Source organism: Molossus molossus, unplaced genomic scaffold (assembly GCF_014108415.1).
Source record: "Molossus molossus isolate mMolMol1 unplaced genomic scaffold, mMolMol1.p scaffold_m16_p_13, whole genome shotgun sequence".
Lineage (NCBI taxonomy): Eukaryota > Metazoa > Chordata > Mammalia > Chiroptera > Molossidae > Molossus > Molossus molossus.
Genome location: NW_023425348.1, coordinates 55,110,257 through 55,133,888, shown reverse-complemented (window position 1 = coordinate 55,133,888; position 23,632 = coordinate 55,110,257). Strand labels below are relative to the sequence as shown.

The following is a 23,632-nucleotide window of genomic DNA, read 5'->3' as shown; positions in this document are numbered from 1 at the left end:
CATTTCAACTCCTCTCTGCAAGGCCACAGCAGCTCCCACTACAGAGCCTTACTTTTGTTCAAGTGCTCAGGTAATGACTTGGTTGAAACAATGGCATTCCTGTGCCACACAACACAAAGGGGTCAATTTTCACGGGCCATTGCCTTGACTATAAAGTAGCCTTTGTGTGTGGCTCCCCCCCCCCCACTACGCTGCCGGGCCCAGCTGCAGAGTGTATGCCGCCCCCAGATAAACGAATGAGTCACCTGCTGAACAGAATCCTTTAGCATTTCTCATCCGAAGACTGGAGAATGTTTCCAAAATTTATTATTTTATGCTTGTCAAAACCAGTGTTAAGTCATCCTTTCTGACAATAATTAGCCAGTAGTTTCGGCTGCTGCTTAAAGTTGTTCCTTATAGATGTCGGAATATTTAAATGTGAGACCTCCCAGTAGTGTGATTTTGAGAATTTATTTAAATGTCCTGACCCTCACTGACTACATTTATGAAATAGGAATACCAGCATCTCCATTATAGTATTGTGAGGGTCAAATACCCTGATGTATATGACAGTTTATTTTAACTCTATAAAGTGCTACGCAACGGCAAGTTGTTTTGTTATTATTGCTGTTATTGTGGTAAAGTAATGGTATCAGCACAGTACAGTAGTTCTCAAGTGGGTTCCAGAGAGCTCTGCCCTGTGCAATGCTTCATGAAAGAGGGCCTCAGTGGAGGTAAACCATATTTAGAAACATTGTATATATTGTCCTCATATAGATACAAAAATGCACTTTATATAATAAAATCTCTGATAAATTCTACTACCTAAATGTATAAGATTGTAGAATTTTAAAAAAGTATAACATTGGTTAATCCTGTAAAAATTTGGCCTACAGGAAAAAGACATCATCTCTTTGCTGTGGGGAATTATTTAAATACAAATTTTAAAGTATGTTAAGGAAGACATGATTCTTATCTCCTTAGAAATGGAATTTGATTCACTACTATAAATTAGGATAAGAGTTTTCACTTTGTTCTAGCTGCAAGTTCCTGTGGTATGAGAGCTGGCGGGAACTTGGAATGTCACCTAGAAATGAGAAAATTGTGAATCAGAAGGAGAATGACTTGGTCTAGGTCATACACTAAACAGTTGTGGACAGTTGAGCCAAGGCTCAAAGGTCACAGATCTCCTAGCTCTTAAGTCAGCAACCTTTCTGTTCTTCATCATCAACCTACACATTAGACATGGAGCGGGGAAGGCCTGGGTCCCATGTCAGGATTCCAAGGCTCAGCTCCGAGGTACCAGCTCCTGCCTACAGAATCAGAGGCAGACAACAGATAGAGGACTATTTGAGCCAAGTCTTTCCTTCTACTTAAGTACTTTCTCTGTTTCTTTTTATTTTTTAATACCAATTATTTTATTTATCATTAAATGTTTAGTACTTATATTTTCTTATCATTCCTTGTCTTTTATTCATTTTTTGACATTCAAATAGGGACTTTCCTCAACAGTTTCACACATAAGTCATTTCCTCCCTCATCTGATGTAATCCTCTGGAAGGCAAGGTGTATACCACTGGTTTTAAATTCTCCATGTGCATCAGAATTATCTGGGGAGCCTGTACAGCTTCCCAGCCCCAGCCCAATCCTCAGAGGCTTTATATCATTGATACCGGGTGGTTTTTAGAGCTGTCCAGAGCTTTGGTCTAGTTTTCACACGTGGCTGCACATGGGATCACCTAGGGAGCTTTGCAAACTAGTGATGCAGTGGCCCATCTCCAGAGACTCTTAATTCAGTTGATCTGAGTGACTGTTGCCTGCATTGATCTAGCTGCCCCCTTTCTTGGTCTGAGAGCCACCTCCATTGATCTGAGGGATGCCTTCATAATCCTAGAGTGTCTTTCTTTGATCTGAGTGTGTTCTTCCTTGAACTATGTTTAAGTACTTTCTTGTTGAAACAAAATAACTGGTTGAATCAAGGAGTGGGGCAGCTGTTGCTACAATGAGCTTGCTTCTCGTGAGAAATGTTCACTTAGACACCCAGACCTATGGCTGTTGAAAAGAAAGTTTACCTTGAGCTTCAAGTGATGAGCCCCCGGATCAAAATAACTGACATGGAATTTTTGCTGGGTGACTGGCTGTATGCCCAGCGCTTTACACAGACCACCGCACCCCCTCCCCACACTGCACCCCTCCGCACCGCAGCCCTGCGAGGCAGACTCTGCGCTACCTGTTACACTGCTCGGAGGGGAGGCTGTTCCTCTGAGGGGAAAGAAGAGAGGAAGTCTGTCTGTCTGTCTGTCTGTCTGGATTCCCCTGCTTCAGAGAAAAGAAAAACAGTTGTGGGATTTGCTCAGAGTTCCTTCTGTTTCACACTCACCGTGCTTGTTCTGTTGTAGAGCACCAACAACCAGACTGGACAGACGGTCTTGTCAGAGACAGTGATCACGTCTGTGGGGGATGAAAACGGCACACGGAGCCACGTGAGTTGTCACCTTGTCCGCGCTCGCGCCCCAGGGCACGCGCGTCTGTGTGTGACCCGGGCTTCAGACCCTGGGCAGGAGGGAGCTGACTCCCAGGCTCTCTCCTGCCTCATCAGAAATGACAGAGAAGTTAAATTTAATTGTCATCGGCATGGCTCCGTCTCAGCCTTGAAAGGGGAACAAGGAAGTACCAGGTATAGTGAATAAGGACCCTGGTCCCAAAACCCAGTGCCTCCAACTGTGGAATATCCTGAAGCCTGTGGCCTGGCCCATGCCTTGTGTAATTTCACTGCTGATCGGTTTGAGAGCAAGAAAACCTTAAGTGGAGCCAGTGGCCTAAGGGACAAGGGTATTCTTCCACTCCAGGCTTCATGCTCTGGCCCCTTGTGGTTATGCCTGCTATTTAGGTGCCTGTGTAGTCCAAAGGCATTTTTGAAGTAGAATTACAGAGCCCTAAATTGTGAAGGAAGACCTGGGCATAGTGACCCAGTCGGAGTCACTGGTCTCCAGACTCCCAGGCCAAAGGTGCCTGTTTACCTTCTCAAAGAGGTGGCTGGCTGAAGGTGCAGATGTCCGATGGACATGGAGAAGGTGGCTGCCTCGTCTCCCGGGCCGCAGTGAGAATATACCTCCTTGGTGGAGACCGCAGGGACCCGCCTCTCTGTACGCAGGTGCCGTAATCAAACTCCCGGCCCGGCCCGTGTGTGTTTCCCTTCTGAGGTGCAGAACACACTCCTGGCCGTCCGAAGGGATCAAGGGTCTTTCCTCCTCTCTTTGGCCTTATCTCCAGGAGAGAACTGATGGACTCAGGATAGTCAGGAAGGTGGCGTTGACACGGTTGGTAGTCGATGGGTTCTTCTTTGCTTGTTTTTGGCACAGTGCTCAGACACGTACTGCGGGCTGGAGGGTCCAGTCGGCTGTGTATGATGCCAGTGGCCCACCGTTCAAGGGACCTGGAGGTTGGGGATGGGGGCAACCTGTTTGGTGAAATGAGAAGAGCTTGAGCGGCGGAGGCTAGAGGCATGAGTTTGTCACTTACAGCTGGGTCCCCTTGGTTTCCCCCTCTTCAAGTGAAGCAGTGATTTTCACCATCTCTCCCAGCTCTGAAAGCACAGAAGCCTTTGCGACAAGGACAGGATTAACTGAGGTCAAGAGGGGAGACAGGCTGGCTTGTGATGTTGAGACAAGAAAGAGGGAAGCCAAACAAAGAACAAACAACTGCCGGGTAGGGTCGTGGGACCCGGAGGGAACAGTTTTAGGATATTCCAGATTTATGTCTCTGTTTGGAACCCCACCAGGGAAGGACGGTCTGTGCAGAAGCCATGGAATGGAAAGGGCAGGGGAAACAGAACTCACAGGACTGTGAATTATAGAGAGAAAAAAAGGACTGTGAATTATAGAGAGAAAAAAAGCACTGTCCTCAAGTTAAAAAGCAAATGAATGCACAATGGTGGGGGTTTCTCCAGGGAGCTCCCAGGGCCCAGAGGGCAGCCACCCTGGCTGTGAGCACACCTGTACCTCCTGCAGGCCCAGGCTGCACAAGTGAGCTGCAACCTGCTGACCCCTCCCATGCCCTCCCCTGTGCCCCCAAGTGAGAGGACTACGTCAGGTTTTGAGCCCTGTGATGGGGAAACCGAGGCTCTGATCTTGGTGAGCAGGTGACAGAGGACCTCAAAGATGCACAGAGCATGCTTGGGTCAGAGAGCCTGCACATGCGTGCTGCAGCCAGTGAGTTTGTGCTAGCTTTGTCTGGGTGTGCTCCCGTGTGTCTGGGTGTCCTACCTCAGCCTCAGCTTCGAGGCCCAGACTCCCCACACCTTTGTATGCTACCTCCTCTTGTCCGTTGTATGATGCGGGACATAGGTACTGCACTCTTGTGCAGTGCATGATCGGACCCCCTGTCTACACGGTCCTGAGAGTGCAGGAGGTTAATGAGTACAGAGATCCCAGAGACCCAGAAGATAGAGATTCAACAAGTTTTTCTTCATTTCTGCTCAGGCCCTTGGGTTTCTCTGAGCATAGATTCCAATTGATTGGCTAGAAGGGAGACCTGGGCATCTGGTGCCTGACTGGGAAAACCCCAGGGGTCTTTAGAGAGCAGACTGGAGACTTTTCAGACCACCTATGACAGGGATGTCATGCTCAGAAACGGTGACATATGTACCACAGAGCCTCACTCGTTGGCGAAGTGGCTTGCTGAAAGTCAGTGAAGCAAGGTCTAGTTTCAGATGCGCACGGAACTCTTCCATTCAACTGCTCTTCGGTTCTGGGGTCACCATGGTCCTAACACAACTAAGAGGGGGCTCAAGCATCATCTTTACAGAGACATAAAGCTCCTGTTCCTGAGTGGGAAGCAGGGAAGACTAGACTCTTCAGAGGAGTGCAGAGGGTCTCATATTGTCACCACTGTCCCATTCCGTAGTTCCATAGCTTAATGATTTTTACAGTTGGCTCTGAAATGCATTACACGCTGAATAAACTTTCACTTAAATGGAAAAGGGAGATTTGCCATTCAAAAGGACAAAACTCATACGCCATTCTAATCTTCAGTTACTGTAAACAGGACTAAATGTCCAGCATTTAAAATTCCCAGATGAATTCAATTAAAAATAATTACCAAGCCCCCCCCCCCCATTTTCCCTTCTTCACATGCTGGTGTGTGTATTAATATGTATGGTAACCCGAGGAGGCCCATGGAAAGTTCCAGACGGTAATACTATATGCCTGTCTAGAAAATGTAGCGCAGTATTGGTCTGTTTTTACATTCAGATGTGAAAGGGGGAAGGACGCGGCGGCAGTGCGCCGGGATGGCGCTGTGGCCCGCGCCTGATGCGGGGCTTCTGTGCCGACCCCTGGCCTGCCTCCCTGCGTGAGCCGGCGGGGGGCTGACTGATGGGGTGCTACTTTTGTGCAGTGTGAGGTTCGGAGGAAAGCCCTGTGTTGGAAGCTAGAGAGCACACAAGCCATTATGCATCAATGAGAAGCTTGTGTTTATAACACTGTGTCCCCAAATAGGAAGAAACTGGCCCGATTCACCAAAGCACCGTATTGAAAGTTTTAACGTTCTCTCATTAAAATACGGCTCATAGCCACAGAGCTTAGCACGTCATGCATTTGTTGTCTTTTTGGGTTTTGCATTAGAATATGATGTAAAAGAGTTGGTACACTTATTTTTCTAGCTGAACATACCTCGTTTGAACCTAGTGTTTTAATTAATTGTTATAGCCAACTCCAGGGTCTTGGTCAAGACTTCCAAGGCCCAGGGAGACAAATGTCTACCAAAATCATGCATATAGTAGCAATTTCAGTGACCCAGAGACTTCCTTGACCCAGAAAATGATTGGGGTGATGGTGTCTCTTTGACCCGATGCAGTGGATCAGGGACAAGTGACAATGGAATTTTCTGCCAGTATGAACCAGATGTCTTCTCTGTTGTGAGGATGCGGTCTGTCATCTGTGTTGAAGATTGGGAGAAGTGGGAAGGTAGACTGTGGCTGACCTTCTCAGGACTTGCTTGTTGGTTTCCCACTGAATAGTAAGCAGCATCCTGTCACCTTAAAGCTGGGGGAGACCCAGCAGGAGTGTGGGAGGAGCAAGGGTTTTGAGTGACAGCCTTCTCCAGGAGGCCTCAGCTTTTTCCATGCCCTAGCCGTCCACTCATCACAGAGTAAACAGGTGGGGTGCTGGCTTAGTTTGCTCCCTACGCCCTAATTTCTGATGCTGGAGTTGCCATTATCAACTTAATGGAATTGCAGAGGGCACCATGGTGACAAGTCACTGGGGGTTTATTTGAACAGAAATGATCCAGGGGAAGGCTTGGGCCTGCTAGAGAAACTCAATCAGTTCCCAAAGGTTCCTGGCCCCTGGAGAGTCCTGCTTGGGGTGGGGGGTCATAGTCAAACCCTGCCCTGACCGTCACAAGCTCTGGTCTTTATGAGTTGGCCTCTTCATTTATAAAATGGGGCTAATAATTCCTGGTTCTCAAAATTGGGTGAGAATCTAGTTAGGCAGGGTTTATAAAGGCTCTTTGTGTAAGGCTCATTATTATTGAAAAGTACTTGACACTGGGTTCTAATTGGTTTCTCCCCTGGTTCCCAGCAACTTACTGCCAAAAGAATGAACGTGCCTGGGAGCTGAGGGTACGTGTCTGGGAGGGAGCTGAGGGTACATGCCTGGGAGCTGAGGGTACGTGCCTGGGAGCAAGCTGAGGGTACGGTTAGGGACTCCCCGGGCCTCTCTGCACTGGTGTCTGCAGCCTCGGGCCAAGTCTCCAGAGCCCTGCCTCGTCCTCTGAGCAATGCACTTCACCAGAAGCAGTAGCCACAGGGTTGACTCACCTGCTGTCCTTGCAAGTCAGATATGTCTGGTGTGGGTGTTAGGGATACAAACAGAAGAAAGGATGGACCGTAATGCCTGACAAGAAGAACAGGTGGTGTCCAGGTGCTGACAAGTGCCAGAATGGGCCTCAGGTTGGCAGGATGTATTACTGGTTTCTACAGAGATCAACAGGCTTGTGGTTCTGAGAGTGATGACGTCGTCTTGTGTGAATGTACATTTCCACAGTCCTATAACCAGGCATTTGGGTACATGTGTGTTTGTAGATTTATATTTTGAGCTGACTTTGTGATTTCTGGTTAAGCATAAGGCCTTCATGCCATAATCCAGTAGAAAAAATTATAGGGAAAATTGAAGAACTCTGGATCATTCTGAGAGATGGATAACAATCTCGAGTAAATAAAGTTGATGTAGGCATGTCTTTTTGAGCTCTAACCTGGCTATATTAAATTGTACTCTATGCAACCTAAATATCCTTAAAGAAGGAAGTCATTAAATATACATGATTCCACATCCAAAATCAAAATATTGTGACATTAATAAATGAGTCTCATGTGAGTTGGTATAAAAGGATGTCTACTATGTTAACTATTAAGTAAAAGAAGCAATTGCAGAGCAGTATCTATACTATATTAAGTATATAAAATATATACTTATGTATACAGTATATAAAATATCTCATCTTTAGAAAAAATATACATAAAAGGCTTGGCAAAATATATACTAAATCATTAATAGCAGATATCTCTGGAGGAATTGAAATTTGAAGAGACTTTTCCATTCTATACTTTTTGAATGTTTTAAATGGAGATTGGAATTATTTACAATTTTGCTATAAACATCTAGCTCGCTAGCTAGCTAGCTATATTTTCAATGATTTTGCAAGTATTTCTTTTGTGCTCATCCTGAAAATTAAATTGCTAAGTCAAAGGATACGTATCTAAAATTTTGAGAGATACTGCCAAATTTCCTTCTAGAAAGGTTACAGTGATTTTACCCTTAGCAGCAATTTCTAAGACTGTGTTTCAACCACCCTCACCTCCAGTGAGTGTAACAATGGGTGACTGTTTGTATCTTCTTTATGTTTCTATTTCTTTGATTATTATTAGCAAGGTCAAGGGGAATAGCTGTTTGAGAACTGTAAGTTGTAGCAAACATAGAATGTTCTGCAGATTTATCTCACCCCTTCCCCCCTTTCTCAGGGCGAAAGGTCCGTTTTGCATTCCAGGCTGTTTCCAAGACCAAATACCATCTGCCCCAGCGTGAGGCTGATTAGGAAATGTCTCAGTGTCAGTGTCCGTGTGAGGTGGCTGGTGGGCTGTGAGTCACACCAGGAGTAGGTGATGGCTTCTGCCTCCACCCCTGTAAAGCAGAAACACAGGCACGTCCTCCTTCCTTCCCCTCTGACCTCCACAAACATCCCAAACGTATGCTTAGATGCCTCCTGGCTGGAGAAGCTCTCAGTAGGGTAGCTGAGTTCACAGGCAGGTCATTTCCAAGTGCACCTCTATTGTTCATGAGCCGTGTGACTTCAGTTAAGCACCTGCTCTAAGACCTTAGTTTCCTCATACGTATAGTGGGGTGAGTATCGGCACCTTCCACATAGTGTTGTCATAAGGATACAGTAGGATAATGCAGGTAAAAAACACCACAGGTGGCTAGAATGCAGGAATAAGCAGTCAGGCACAGCGGTTAGAGTGCCAGCCCTGAGATCAAAGGGTTGTGGGTTCAATTCCTGGTTAAGGCTACATGCCTGGGTTGTAGGTTCAATCCCCAGCCCTGTTCAGGCTCATGCAGGAGGAAACCAATCCATGTGGCGCTCTCACATCGATGTTTCTCTCTCTTGTGTCTCTCTCCCTCCCTCCCTCCCTCTCTCCCTCCCTCCCCTCTGTCTAAAATTCCATTTAAAAATGTCCTCGGGTGAGGATTAACAACAACAACAGAGAGAGTAAGCAATCAGTAAGTGTCAGCCACTCGTTGCTATTATTTGATTACCCAAAACCATGACTGTCAGAATTCCCAGTATTACTCGGTGCATTCATTTATTTGCACATTCACCGAGCACTTCGTGCATGTATAGCAGATAAATGGGAAAGGTAGCCCCTACCATCAGAGAGCTCCCAGGCTGCGAGTGCACCACAAAACCAGGCTATTCCGATGTGGATTCCCAGCTCCTGAGGCAGAGGCTGTACAGGGCATGGTGGCAGCATTGTGGGCACCCGGTCAGGTGGCTGGGGAAGACTTGTTGGAGGTGATCCTTTGTGGTCTCTGGCATTTCTGCTCATTTTCTAAACAGAGGCATGAATTGCCCTTTTGTTCTAGGCTGTCTTTTCAAGGAAGTTCATACAGTAAGCAGCCTTAGAAGGCAGAGATAGTGGTCCCTCCTTGGCAGAGAGGGTGTGCTGTCAGCAATAAAGTCCTCTGTCCCCGACCCAGGAGCCTCCTGTCTTCTGCTGGCATCCATGAAACTGGAAGGCTTATGTGTCACCTTGTAAGCGAACTCTCAGACCCTTTGCAGTGGTTGTCAACCTTCCTAATGCTGCGGCCCTTTAACACAGTTCCTCATGTTGTCTGTGGGTGTGTCTGCATGTGGATGGACCCGCCTGGAGACGGATAGAGGAGCCATGTCTCGGATAGAGGAAATATGTGTTTTCCGATGGTCTTAGGCGACCCCTGTGAAAGGGTCCGTCGACTCCCAAAGGGGTCACGACCCACAGGTGGAGAACTGCTACTTCACACGTTTTGGCAGGCTTCCTGAAAGAGATGGCAGTTAAGTTGTATTTTGAATGATGTCTAGGAATTCTAAGTTGTGGGGAGGAAGGGCATTCCGTGCAGAAGATGTCTATGTTCAAAGTCAGGGAAGCAGGTAGAAATAGAACATGTTTGAGGAACCCTCTGTAGTTTAGAATTCCAGAGCTAGGAGTGTGCTTGAGGGAGCGTGAGCAGCAGATGAGGCTGGAGAAAGGCAGGAATTCGATCAGCCAAAGAGTAAGAAATACATGCTGAGTTAGGAACACATCCTGTGTCCGAAGTGCTTTAAAGTGCTCTGGACTGTACGCACAATGTCCCGAGGCTCTGCACAGTCCCCAGAGGGAAGAGCCAGGAAGGCATGGCTTGAAGGGCAGATACACTGTGGGGACGGTTTTGCTTAATCCTGTGGGAGCTCGAGGCCTGAATCCTTTATGCCTTTCAAAAAGCCAGGCTTTGCGGTTGGAATCTGGAAACTTGTAGTTAGAAACAGAACACTCTGCTGTTGTGTAGTGCCAGTAGGCAGGCCAGATAAGTGACAGTGATCGAACTTGAAATCTCATTAGGCTGATGGCTGCAGAACAAGCCAGTGTCTGTGGTGTCTGAGTAGCTGGGCTGAAGAGCTCCCCTCTGCGGGTCTGTGGCTGCCCACTGCTCTCGGAACCTGGGCACCCCTCCAGACCAGCCTGGACGGCATTCACCAGGGGGCCTTTGCGTCTAGCTGTAAGACTTCTTTGATCTTTGGCGTCATTCTGAAAAATTCACAAAGCTTGCAAGTCTGTTTTGTTTTGTTTTAAAAATAATATCAAGGACCACGATATTCCCTCATGTGGTCACTATGACTCAGAAAGTGACCAAACTAATCACCCCCTCTCCAAAGCTGCCTATTTCTCATTTTCAGGGTAAATCCTGGTACCTGTTCAGACCAGTCATCGGTGATGTGGTTAAGCGCTCAATAATAATTAATGATCATAATGACAATGATGATGAAGATAAGAACCGCCATTCACGGGGCCCTTGCTGGGTGCCAGGCACTGTGCTTGGGATCTGACCAGCTTCCCCTCACATTGCCCGCATGACAACCATTCAAGCAGCTGCCCAATTGACCCCATTTTATAGATAAGTAACTGAGGCTCAGAGAAGTCATACAACAGAGCTAAGAGGCAGAGCCAGGACTAAGAGGGAAAAACAAAACAAATCACTTAGGTCTTTTCGATTCCAAAACTTCCAAAACACATGTTCTTAATGGAACATTTTAAAAAGTTGTGATAAATTATATATAACGTAAAATTTGCTATCCCAAACATTTTTAAATATGTAGTTCAGTAGTAAATACATTCACATTGTTCTGTAGCCAATCTCTTTTCATCTTGCAGAACTGAAATACTATACTCGTTAAACAATAACTCTCTACTGCCTCCCTCCCCTGTCTCTGTGACTAGGACTGCTCTAGGGACCTCATATGAGTGGAATCATACAGGATTTGTCTTTTTGTGGCTGGCCTATTTTACTCAGCTTAATGTCCTTGACATTCACCCACGCTGTAGCATGTGTCAGAGTCTCCTTCCTTTTGAAGGCCGAACAATATTTCGTTGTGTGTGTTTCTAAACCACATTTCGTTTCCATCATCCAGCAATGGACACCTGGGTGGTTTCCACTTCTCGGCCGTTGTGAATAGTGCTGCTGTGAACAGGGACGTGCGAATGTCTCTCTCAGTCCCTGACTTCTGTTCTTCTGGGTGTATACCCAGAAATGGGATTGCTGGACCCTATGACAATTCTGCTTTTAATTCTTTGAGGAACCGCCAGTCTGTTTTACACAGTGGCAGCACCGTTGTACCTCCCACAGGAGAGCATAAGGTGGGACGTCTGTTACCTCTGCTTTCCGTGACTACAGGAGCTAGGGGACTCCAGGACCCAAATTTGAGCTGAAGGGCTACACGAAATTGCCCGGGCTCTGCTGCCTTCGGTCAGGGCAGTGCCTTCTCAACACTGGTCCCAGGGGCTGCCTCCGCAGGGCAGCAGTCAGTCTCAGGGGTGTCTTTGAGGTGTAACTGACACCGCTCACCAGAGGGTCTCACCCACAGCCCAGCCTCTAGCCAATGTGCTGAAAACGGCCACGGGCTGGGTGTACCCAGGCTCAGGCTGCAGCTGAGAGATTCATCTCTGGGATCCAAAGATGTGATTTTTAAAAAATCATTAGGAATCTATACCCCTTTCTTTCTTTTCTTTTTTTCCCCCCTTTATTGATTTTAGGGAGAGAGGAAGGGAGAGGGAGGGAGAGAGAGAAACATCGATGAGAGAGAATATTGATGGCCGTCTCCTGCATGCTCCCCACTGGGGATCAGGTTCACAACCTGGGCATGTGCCCTGACTGGGAATCAAACCCCTTGGTGCATGGGTTGACGCTCAGCCCCTGAGCCACACTGGCTGGACTCTGCCGCTTTCTTTATGGGCTCCCCCACCATGGTCTCCTAGAAGAATCCATAGGTGGGGGCCTCCCACTGCCCTGTAAGGACTCAGCCTCCAGGGAAAGGGTTTTGGGGTGGGGGTGGTGGGAGTGTGGGTGGTGGTGGTGATGGTAGTTTTCAAATCTCCACCAGTGGTTGGGAGGGCTTCCTGGAAGGAGGGCCAGAGGTCAGTGCCAGTGAAGGTCTTGGTCATTCCCTCTCCTCCTCTGGGGTCAAAGTCAGGGTCAGTGGAAGGGAACTAGATCAGGATGGGGTTTGGGATGCAGAGAGACACGTTAGTGCTCTCAGTGGGTTTGTAGTCATGCCCCAGATCTGATGAGCTGAGCTGGTCTCCTAACTCAGGCAGGAATGTCTCCTTTGGTCCCATCCCCAGCAGACAGTGGGTAAAGTGATGCGTAGGGATTGATCATCTAAATGTTTGCCCAGATCTCATCGCTCTGTCTAGACCTCCTGTCAGTTTCACTTTTCACCTCCACCTCCTGGAAGAGGAAGAATGAACAAGATGTCTGGGTATGTTTTAGGGAGCACAGGGCAGGGGATTTGGAGTTCGAAGTGCCACAGGTTGGAATCTCTGCTTTTGAACAGCTTCATTCACTGCTCTGAGCACTGGTCCCTGCTCCCTGTGAGGCAGATTTAGTGGCTGCCCCAGGCAAGCGTTTTAGAAATAAGTGACAATGAACAATGAGGTATCACCTCACACCTGTCAGAATTGTCACCATCAACAAATCATCAAACAACAAGTGTTGGCGAGGGTGTGGAGAAAAGGGGACTCTAGTACACTGCTGGTGGGAATGCAGACTGGTGCAGCCACTATGGAAAACAATATGATGTTACCTCAAAAAATTAAAAATCGAACTGCCATTTGACCCAGTGATCCCACTTCTAGGAATATACCCTAAGAAGCCTGAAACACCAATCAGAAAGAATATATGTCCCCCATGTTTGTAGCAGCACTATTTACAATAGCTAAGATCTGGAAACAGCCCAAGTGTCCATCAGTAGACGAATGGATAAAAAAGCAGTGGTACATATATACAATGGAGTACTACGCAGCTGTAAGAAAGAAAGATCTCTTATCCTTTGAGACTACATGGAGGAACCTAGAAAGTATCATCCTAAGTGAAATAAGCCAAACAGAGAAAGACAAGCATCATATGATCTCACTTATTTGTGGAATATAATGAACATAACAGTCTGAGGAATGGGGTAGTCCCAGAGATGTGAAAGTGGGGTACAGACTGACAATCCCCAGAAGAGGGGGTGGTGGGGGAGAGATAAACCACAGAACTTATATGCATGTATGCATGAACAGTGGACATGGACAACAAACTGGGGACAGGGCAGGGAGGGAGGTGGAGGGGGGAATCTGGGGGGCAAAGGAGCAACATCTGTCACAAAAATTAATAATTAAAAAAAGAAAAAAAAATAAGTGACAATGTATGGAAAGTATCTGGCACTTAATAGATGCTCAATAAATGTAAACTCTCCTTTCTTACCCTCATTTCCTGGACCTTTGAGGGTAAGAAGCAGTAATTTTTGAATATGAATGTGATCAATTAGCAAATATGTTAATTTTGTTGTAAGGTTGCTGTCACTTGAAACATAGTAATGAGAAAGTTTCTCAGGTGACGGTGGCTAAGGTGTTTGACCACACATGGAGAAGATGTTGTGTGTTAAGACAGGCCTCCCGCCAAGATAAAGTAAAGCAATTTCACTGAGTCACAAAGTTATAAATAGCAGAAGTCACAGGGTTCTTGGAGCTCCTGTAGACCAGGGACAAAAACGTGTGGTACATCCACTGCCACCCTCCCACCGCTGTGCCTGTGGCAGACAGCACTAATCAATTGCAGTTCTTTCCTGACGAACCCAGATAGAGCCTCAGAACTTGAGACAACACAGCACTTCAAGCAGGTCATCGAATGGAAGAGCACTATATTTGAGATCCATTTCTTACCCCTGTTGCACCCCTGACCTCTCATCTTACAGGTGAGAGCACAGAGATGGGAAGGTGCACCATTTTCTCCAAGTCATCCAGTTATTGGGACCTCATTTCAGTATTTAATACACTGTGGACCTGGAGTTTCCTGTCCAGGAAGCAGGGTCTAAGTGCCACTATTTTTGGGACATCTCCTAGGATTAGTTAACAGGGAAGATGTTCTACCTAAAGCTGAGAAAGACGGTGAAGACCAATGGAGAAGGGTCTTCTGAGGTCCCAGAAGCAAAATCAGCAGTTCATCAAATGGCCAGGAGAAGGGTCTGGAAGACTGTGTGCCCTGGGAAGGCAGGGACTTTGTTGTGTTCACCTCTGTGCTGACATGGGGTAAGTGCTCAGTAGTTGAATGAACAAATTTATGGATGAAAACTGTATGACAAGGAGAATGGGGGAATATAAACAGAAGCAGAAATCCTTGAAGATAAGACTCAGCAAAGAGCTGCTAGTATGAAGAGGGTTTTTTGCTTGAAAAATGATTTTCTCTGTTTTTCTCTCACTCATTCATTCATTCATTCATTCATTATCTACATCAGTGATTTTCAACCTTTTTCATCTCCTTGCATACATAAACTAATTACTAAAATTCTGCAGCATGTAAAAAAATATAGTTTTTGCTGATGTAATAAAAAATAGGTATCATTTTGATTGACTTAACAAAAAAAAAATAATAATAATAATGATAGTAATTACCCACCCTTTTCACTCCAAAGTGACTTTTTAAAGAATCAGATGCCTGTACCTGTATATAAGGATTTCTGGTACCAAGAATTAACCAATCAGCCCTGGCCGGTTTGGCTCAGCGGTTAGAGCGTCGGCCTGCGGTCCGGAGAGACCCGGGTTCAGTTCCCGCTAAGGGCATGTACTTCGGTTGCAGTTTGTCCCCGGCCCTGGTTGGTCGTGCAGGTGGCAGCCACTCGATGTGTCCCTTCACGTCGATGTTTCTGTCTCTCTCTCCCTTCCTCTCTCTCCCTCCCACTCTATCTGTACAAAAAATGGGAAAATATCCTCGGGTGAGGATTAAAAAAAAAAAAAAAAAAAGAATTAACCAATCAGATGCAACCTTATGTCTCATGACCAATAAGATGCAACTCTATTATATGACCTATATATATTTATGGTTCAAGACGGGGCATTCACACCAGATGGGTATTGTTGTGTTGACCGTTGTCATGTTTTTATTTGACAATCTAAGGGAAAAGCGGCCAGTGCCCCTGACTAAATAGTCAGGTATTGCACGTTTTAAAAATTCTTGCGGCACACCTGTTGAAAAATCGCTGATCTTCATTACTGAACACCTACCATTTGTTGGGCTGTATACCGGGTGTTTTTACATCTTTTATTTTCTAATCCTTATAATACTGAAAAGTAATTACTTTACAGATGAGGACACTGGAGTTTAGGGAAGTTAAGGTCATGATAGATGTTGAATAGAAGCATTGAAAGTGGATAGCCATAATCGTAGGTGGTTTTGAACATGCCACCTGGTTATGTTCCTGTCATTTACATCAAGTTATTAAACACCCACCTCTCCCAAATGCTCCAGATGAAAAACCGATGAACACAGGGATTGTTCCCTCCCTGGGATGGCAGGCCCCTTGGGGTCACCAGGAGGGGGTATCAGAGGAGGGTGGTTAGGAAACTGTGGAATCTCTCACCCACTTTTGCTCTCACCAGTGATCGGGTATGAGACCTGCTGCCACTCAGGAGGGACATTCTAAGCCACTGAAGAGGAGCATTTTAAGTGGGTGGCATGTGCTCATATCTGAAGAAGTTGGTCATTGACACATTTCAGTGATGTGATGAGACAAATATAGCCACAGGGAAACAGCCTGAATTGTCCATAGTCCCATAAATCAGGGCTTCCCTAAGAGGAAACAGGTACACAAGGCAGGTTGAGCCCACCGCCTCATGAGTAGGGGTCAGGATGGAACACAGCCTGGCTGGAAGACGGGGGAGGGCCTGCACCCCAGGCCGGCAAGCCCCGCCATGGGGTGACTCGGGGTGGGCAGAGGCCAGCACCCTCCACCTTTCCTAAGCCCCGAAGCAGCAGGACTTAGGCTCAGCCTCACGTGCACCGTTTCCTGCCCAGCGCCCGTTTGCTTTTCCTGTGCTTCCAGAGGCCCGTGTCTGCAGGGACCTCCTTCCCAGAGAGAACACACACCTGGTAGCAGACAGGCCAAATCCAAGCTGGAGCCGCTCTGGCGCCTGCGTGGCAGAGCCGCTCCCCGCCCCCTGGGGGTTTTGCTAGGATGTAGAGGGTGAGAGGAAGGGAGAACTACTATTCATTGAGCACCTACTGTGTGCCAGGTTCTGTGTGACTATTTCATATCAGCTCTTTTCCTTAACTCTTACCAAATCCATCTCAGATGGGGTGCTAGCCCCACTTTACATAAAAGGAAGCACGGAGTGACTTGCCAAGCTCACTCGGCTAGTAAGCGGCAGATCTGGGATTTGGGAGTAAGTCTGACTCCTACTGTGTAACACTACCTTAGGAAAGGGTCAGAGAGGAAAGCCACCGGCAGGCGTTGAATGTCTGTCAAATGCCATGGTGTACGGATGCACTTACCACCCTAATCTTCCTGGCAACATCATTGGATGGCTTTGATCATGCTCATTTTGCAGATGGGGAAACTGCAGGCCAGTGTCATTAAAAGACTTACCCAGGCTTGGCCAGCGAGAGGATCAGAGGAAGGAAGCAGACTTGGGGAGCTCACCGAGGGCGGCGAGGGTTCTTTCTGTAGCCCGCGGCCTGGGTCTGGGTTTGGAGAACTGGAGCAGACCGGGAGGGATGGGTGGGTTCTCGGCCCCTCCGCCGACACGCTGGGGCCATGGTGATGACAAGTGGCTCCCGGGTGTCTGGGTGTCTCCGTGCGCCCAGACCACCTTCCCTACGCCACCGCACGGCCGGAGCTTTCGGTGTTTCCTGCCGCCCCCCAAGGTGAAGGAAATAAGACGTGGCTGCTTGTGAGCAAAATGAGGCCAAAGCATGTTTTTTCATGGTTGAAACATATTAAGCCTTTTTCAGGCTCATTAACATAAACGGTTCAACTTGAAAGGCTTAACAATTCCACAAGCCCCTGTTTAGTCCTCACTGTGGTAGAACTTTGTGGGTAGTGCTGGGGGGAGAAAGGAACATTGCCAAGAGCAGGAGAGAGGCCAGGACTGAGGGGTTTGGAAGCTCATTCGAGGCCCAGGGTGAGTGCCAGGCTGGTACCCCCGCCCCCTCCCCAGTGGCCTGGCAATGGGCTGGGAAAGTGACTTTTTTCTGCAAAGGGGAAAACAACTTTGTGTTTGTTTTGTGTTGATTTAAACTTTCTTCTTTTCCTATCTTTTTTTTTTTTTAAAGGAAATTGAAGGAATTCTTTGAGATGTATTTTTGAAAGTGGGTGATGGATTGCAGGTCCTAAAGCAGTGGTTCCTGACCTTGGATATGCCTTAGAGTGAATCATGGGGAGAGAAATGCACCCTTGTTTCCCCTGACTTTTAAATCAAAGCAGCACTTCCTCTAATCTTCAAAATAGCTAACACACCACAGCACTACTAGCAGTGCCTTTGTTCCCAGAGCAATCACAGATAGCTTCACCTTCTCTTACTATAGTTGCTGATGTCTTTAAATAACATTTACACTCATCACTCCCTAGAAATAAAGATCTTTGTCAGACCTGCCTGTATGTGGATCTTACTATTCAGAGTGTGAGTAAACAAGCCTGTGAAACATTGTATCTCCAAATGTTTTGCTAACTATTTCAGTGTAATCATTTTTCTTTGTGATCTTGTGTTTTTCTTTATTCATCTAAATGCATTATTCTGAGCAGGGTGTATGGCCCTCACGGAGCTGCTGTAGGAGTCCATGGAACGAGAAAGGTTTAGACCCCTCCCCCCCCCCCCATTTCAAACAAAGGCAAGTGGCCTGTGCCCACACTGGGACCTCTTGGTCATTCAGGTTTAGACAGTTTCCCAGGCAGAGGAGAGGCTGTTGAAGGGAATCGGTCTGTTGTGTTCCCTGGAGTGGAATCCCCACCACTGTGGATGGGACCGAACCCAGCTCTCCCAGGTAATGCCAGCATCCATTCAGGTTGGCTGACTCCTAAGGACTGTGAAGACCCCGTTGCAGGAACTCGAGTTTGAACACATCCTGGTCACCAGCAATGTTTGGCTCAGGGTCCATCTCAGAGGTAGGAGTGCACTGGGGGTCTCAGATCTGCTGTCTGACACCTGTGTGGCTCAGGTGGGAACCTGTGGTCTCCTGCTGCTTAGGACTCCAGCGGGGATTCGGGAAGGGAAGGCCGGAGGCCTTGGCTCAGCTCGGAGGTGTGAAGGTGCCTCCCGAGGTGTCCTGACCTCCTCACTCTGAGGCCTGTTTTGCCGATGGCCTGGCTTGAAGACACAGACAAGACATCCAGGGGGAGGTTTTTGATGTGTCAGTGGGAGCAATGCCACGTCCCCAGAACCTCTTCCTCAGAGAAGACTTCACGTACTCCATGGAAGAACCCAGCTCCAAGCCTGTGGGATGGACAAAGAAGAGAAGAAAAATCTGGGTTCATCACTCCACAGTGCTCTCCAGTACATGTGCCTAGAGACTGCCTTACAGTACCGGACTCTGAGAAAGTAGGTCTCGAAGAGGCACCATCTCTGAGGGCTAAGAGTAAGTAGGGACTTGGTACATTTATTACTTTTTCTTCCCAAGGCAAAGGAAAAACAACTTTAAGGCTCTGGGTCAGGCCAGAGTTATTGATTTATAAGAAAGGAATCAACAGTAAATCAACCAAGTAAATGTGGAGAAACTCCATCCCCAGTGATGGAGGGAGGGTCCTCAATACAAACCTGACTGACTGAGCAGAACACTCTCAGGAGCTTTTGGTAGTTACTGGAAGCCTAGCAGACACTTGTACCCTAGCCCTGAAAGCAACCCTACTTCTACCCTTCATCTTCCGCCTGGTTCTTTCCCTGGAACAAATGGAGGAGCCACACAGCCAATCGTGTGAACAATGCCAGGCTTGTTGGGTGCAGTAAATGATGCGGAAGTGACTACGTTTCATGCCATTAATTGCTTTGTTAGGAGTAAGAGATTCCTGAGGGTGGACACAAAGCTGAGGCTACCTGACAAGCCCCTGACAGGACCTCATTCGCCACAGTCCTGGGAGCATCATCCTGTCCGTCACCTGAGGCACAGGCCTGGTCTCCCCAGTCCTGGTCCGGAGGCATGAAGACCAGAACACCACTGCCACGGCACCGGCTCTGCTGTCCTCCGAGGCCCGCCGCTGTTTGTCTGGGGCAGGGGATGCTGGCTGAGCCTGTGGCCCAGAGTGGCCAGGCCTGGGGGGATGGGACCTGAGGGGATGCAGAAGGCAGATGAAGACTGGAGCCCCGGCTGGCTCCACCCCAAACTGGAAGAGGAGGGGGGCGAGGGGGAGGGGAGGAGGAGGGGATTTGCCTTAAGTGGCTGAGTTCGTAGATAAGAAGTAAGAAGGAGTAACGTGGGTAAAGCCCTTTGGACTGAAACAGACAGAAACCTTGGGAGAAACAAGAGCCTTCCTGCAGACGGTCCTGTCCCGAAGCTGTCTCCCAGGAGACCTGTCGTGGTGACCCCCCAGGTGCCTCTCCCCCGGAGAGCTGGTCACAATTCCCGAATGAATCTCCTCCTCTGTCCCCTCCCAGGCCTGACACATTGGAGTGCTCTCTGCTCCTCAGATGCAGCCCAGCCCAGGGGGCCCCGCCATCACCCCCAGTGTTGCTTCTGCTGCCCACCCTTCATTGTGCAGAACAGTTATTTATTCTACAGAAGAGAAGGCACGCGGACCCTCCCCTGGGCCTCCCTTCCAGCTCCAAGGTGGGGTTGGGGGGTGGCCTCTTCCTCAGAGACCAACCAGAACCACAACCCGCAGCAGGTGACTCCGGGGACTCGACATCAACAAGGACTGACACTTTATGAACAACCACTTGGCCTCAGAGGAAAGCTAGCCCTGCCAGACCTCGAGCAGTGAGGGGCCGTTGGGAATCAGGGCATGAGACCTGCTGGGCCTGGAGAGCAGCCAAGGAGGCCAAAGAGACCGCAGCGTGGGCAAGGCCAGAGAGCGTCAACGTGGAGATGGAAGAATTCATGACATCAGCCACTGAGCCATAAGGTGACCAAGCGAGGAAGGTGGAGTTGGCCTCCTTGCTCTGAATGACTGCCTGAGGTGGCTGAGAAAAACAGCCCCAGCCTGAATCTTGGCTTTCCAGTGTGTCTTGACAAGTCTTATAGCACCTCTTGGTCCTTTGAGCAGAAACATATTCCTGTTTTCACCCACCTTTTACTGGGCAGGAAACTGAGGGCTGGGGGTGGCGGGGGCCACTAAGGAAATGGGCCTGTTGCCCCTGGGGGACAGTCAGGGAGGGCTTCATTGAGGAGGAGACGTTTGTGCTGCTCCTTAAAGGTGAATCAGGGCATCTAGAAGCAGGGATCAGGGTTGAGTCTTGGGGTGCGTCAGGAAATCAGACTTGCAGGCAGGTTGGAGACGGACCGGGAAGGGCTCTGTGTGCCATGCAGAGCTTGCAGCCGGGCTGATTGTCTGAAGGTGGCTGAGTGAGTGAGAATCAGCCCTGGGAGGTGGATGCTGAGGGCACTTGGTGGGTTCCAGGTATAGGCAGAGCAGAGAGCTCCCCAGTGGTGGAACCTCAGGCCCCCTCTCCCAGGTCACTGGAGGACACACCTGGTTTTTCAGTCATTCCACCCTTGTCACACTATTTTATTAGGCTAGTGTCGCGATCCGCCCCCCCATGCTCCAGGCCTGGAAGGCAGCCGTCTCCTCCCATTAGGTGTCGATGGGACTAATCTAACCTCAGGGTTCTCCAGGGCCCCTGGGCAGGAGCCGCTTTCAGAACGATTGAGATTAGGGACCTGAGTCATCAGGTTGGTGTTTTAGGAAAATAATTTGGTCTGCAGCTAGGAGCCAGGTGGAGAGGAGGCAGGCTGTTTGGCTCCACAGTTGTGAGGTGCTGCAGGACCAGCTAACATTGTCGGTGTTTTTCAACGCGAACGTTCCCGTCAGGCTCTGGGTGCTTGGACAGCAGCTCTGCTCTGTACGTGGGATGTCCTCAGGTGCTCGGTGACCGTCAGACCCAGGCCCAGTGGTTCCCCGCTGTCTGCCCTTGGAATGGGGTGTGGGCGCTGTGCAGACCCAAAGCCCCCAGAAACATAGGTGGGGGAGGGGAGAGAGCTCGCTCCACTGCTTCCACCTCCGGGGGGGCCGTAGCACCCATTTGGTTAGAGAGGCCTGGGACACATGAAAAAGTTTTCTTGGGAATTAAATATGGTGTAAGTTTTGCCAAAGGCAATGTCACTGAGACTAAAAGAAAGTATTAGGACGTTCTGTGAGTGTGGCCTGACATAGGGACAGGGTCCCTGGAGGAGGGAACAGGCCCTTTTCTGGAGCACCCCCCTCTCCATCTCTGAAGGTCTCCCCAGGAGGCTGGTGGAGCATGGGGTTTCCAGACAGGGGCAGGTCTGGGGGCTCTGTATGTCGGGGGAGGGAGCAGGAGGAGAAGGAAAACTCCAGGACTGTTTCTCCAAGACACTAAGGGGTCCACACTGGGATGCTCAGCCCGGCCGGAGGCCGCCTTCTCCTCCAGGGCCATGTGACTGGGGGGTGGGGGCAGGGCTTTGCTGGAGCAGCCCCAGGAGACACAGGCTTCGCAGACATGGGACTTCAGGATAATAATAGCTGGCGTCGGCTCCTGGCTCCTGCCTGGGTTTTCCATAGGGCGAGCTCTGCATCGTGGGTCAGGCCAGAACCCCTGGTGAGGTATGAGGCCCCTGCCTGCCCTGAGCTGGCTGAAGTTTCCAGGGCAGCCTCCAGGAGAGGCTGGGGGTGCCCTGCTGGGTAGGAGACAAATGTGTGCTTTACAGGTTCCTGTGACTGGCTGCTTTTAAGGTCCAAAAGGACTTGGAGGCACTAGGCAACCTGACCTGATCTGTGGACAAAGGGGAGGCTTCCTGCTGCTCCCTCCCACCTCTCTTAACCCTCCGGGCCCCTTGGACCAGGGCCCAGCCTTGGGGACCCTGCCCTTCCCCAGAGGCAGAGCTGACGGCCCCCTTCTGCCATCCCCGGAGGCCCCCTGTCGCACACAGCCCCCTCCGGCCCCCTGCCTGGACCCCCAGCTGCCTGCTCCCGGGGTGGCCCTCATCTCCACAGGGCACTGGGTGGTTTGGCAAGTGCCAGCCCTGTCACTTCTTACCCATGACCTTGGTAGCTGACCTCCTCTCATGCCTGGCTTTCCCTGTCGGAAAAGTGGGGCTTCTCTTGCTCACTGTGGAAGACAGTAAGGATGAGATCCGAGCACCCAGGGGCAATTGAATCGTGTTGATTTTTCCTTGCACTTTGCCACTTGTCCTCCTCGGTCAGATGGCCCGTCCAGGCCCCTTGTAGTTCTGTGTGACTGCCCTCCTCCCTCCTGCCTTCCCCCCACAGCACAGGGGTTTAGGGTGAATGAAGCAGGTGGTTCTCTTGTGTCGATGGATCCAGAGCCCTGGCCGGACCTGACATTCAGGACCTCTTCAGTAGAATGAGACGCACTGGCCCAAACGTGAACTTAGAAGGTTGTCCCCGCCTTCCCGCAGACACCTGCTGACCTGCTGGGAGTGAAGCAGTGCAGATGGAGGGTTGATCTTGGGGGCCAGGCACTGTTCCAAGAGATACTAACCTGTCACCTCTTTTAATCTGTGCAACAACCTCACAAGGTTCCTCATTTTACAGATAAGGAAACTGAGGCACAGAGAGGTTCAGTGATTTGCCCAAGATCACCCAGCATGTAAGCGACCTGTTTTGAAGCCCAGCATGGGCCTCAAAGCCCTGGGTCCACCCTCATGCCGTCCCAGGTACACTGGGCACCGGGTGGCCTTCGTGGGGTGGAGGAAACAGGCGTGACCCAGCAGGGTGGGGAGTGCAGCCACAGAGCTGGAGAGAGACGTGGGAGGCGACCACACTGACAAGGTGGCCCGCTCTCCCGGAGTGCCCAGGGTTTTCCCGGCTGGGGCGGCAAGGCCCGCATCCCTGGAAGCCCTCAGTCCTGGGCAGATCAGGATGGTTGGTGCCCACAGTCCGCTCTTCTCTGTGCGACCACCTCTGCTCAGGAGGGCCAGGGTCAGAGAACAGCCCTGTGCTGGGGAGGGACACGCGTTTACCGCACAGCCCGTACCGTCTCTCATTCTGGGGGTGTTCGGGGCCTGGCACCACCACCCCAAGCCTGGGACCAGAAATGACCACCCACCCAAACCTCAAATAACCGGAGCGTGGGACTGAGATGCCGGAACCTGGAACTTTCCGGTTGGCAGGGGTTGGCAGGAAACCCTGTTCTGGTTTCCGGGTTCATCATCCTTCAGAATGCTCCAGTGTCTCCCCACCTGCCCCCCTTCCGCCACCTGCCCCAGGGAGATGCTGAAGCTGCCGAGTGAGGCTGTTTGTGTGTGGCCGACCCAAACGGAGGAGACTGTGGGCTGTTGGGAGCAGCGGCGACATCAGACTGCTAGGGCTGCCGTCACCAAGTACCATGGGCTGGGTGACTCCACAGAAACCGGTGTCTCCCGGGTCTGGAGGCTGGAAGTTCGAAGTCAAGGGGCTGGCAGTGAGGGGAAGGTGTGCACCA

General features: G+C 49.5%; 1 protein-coding gene across 3 annotated transcripts in view; it reads left to right on the top strand.

The window, feature by feature from the left end:
- DKK3 (dickkopf WNT signaling pathway inhibitor 3) overlaps positions 1 to 23,632 on the top strand; it is a 44,641-nt gene that overhangs the window by 8,659 nt on the left and 12,350 nt on the right. For all 3 annotated transcript variants that reach the window (XM_036260144.1, XM_036260143.1, XM_036260145.1), the window contains exon 4: positions 2,379 to 2,462. In XM_036260144.1, the coding sequence (XP_036116037.1) occupies positions 2,379 to 2,462 (84 nt within the window). The remainder of the gene's footprint in view (positions 1 to 2,378; positions 2,463 to 23,632) is intronic.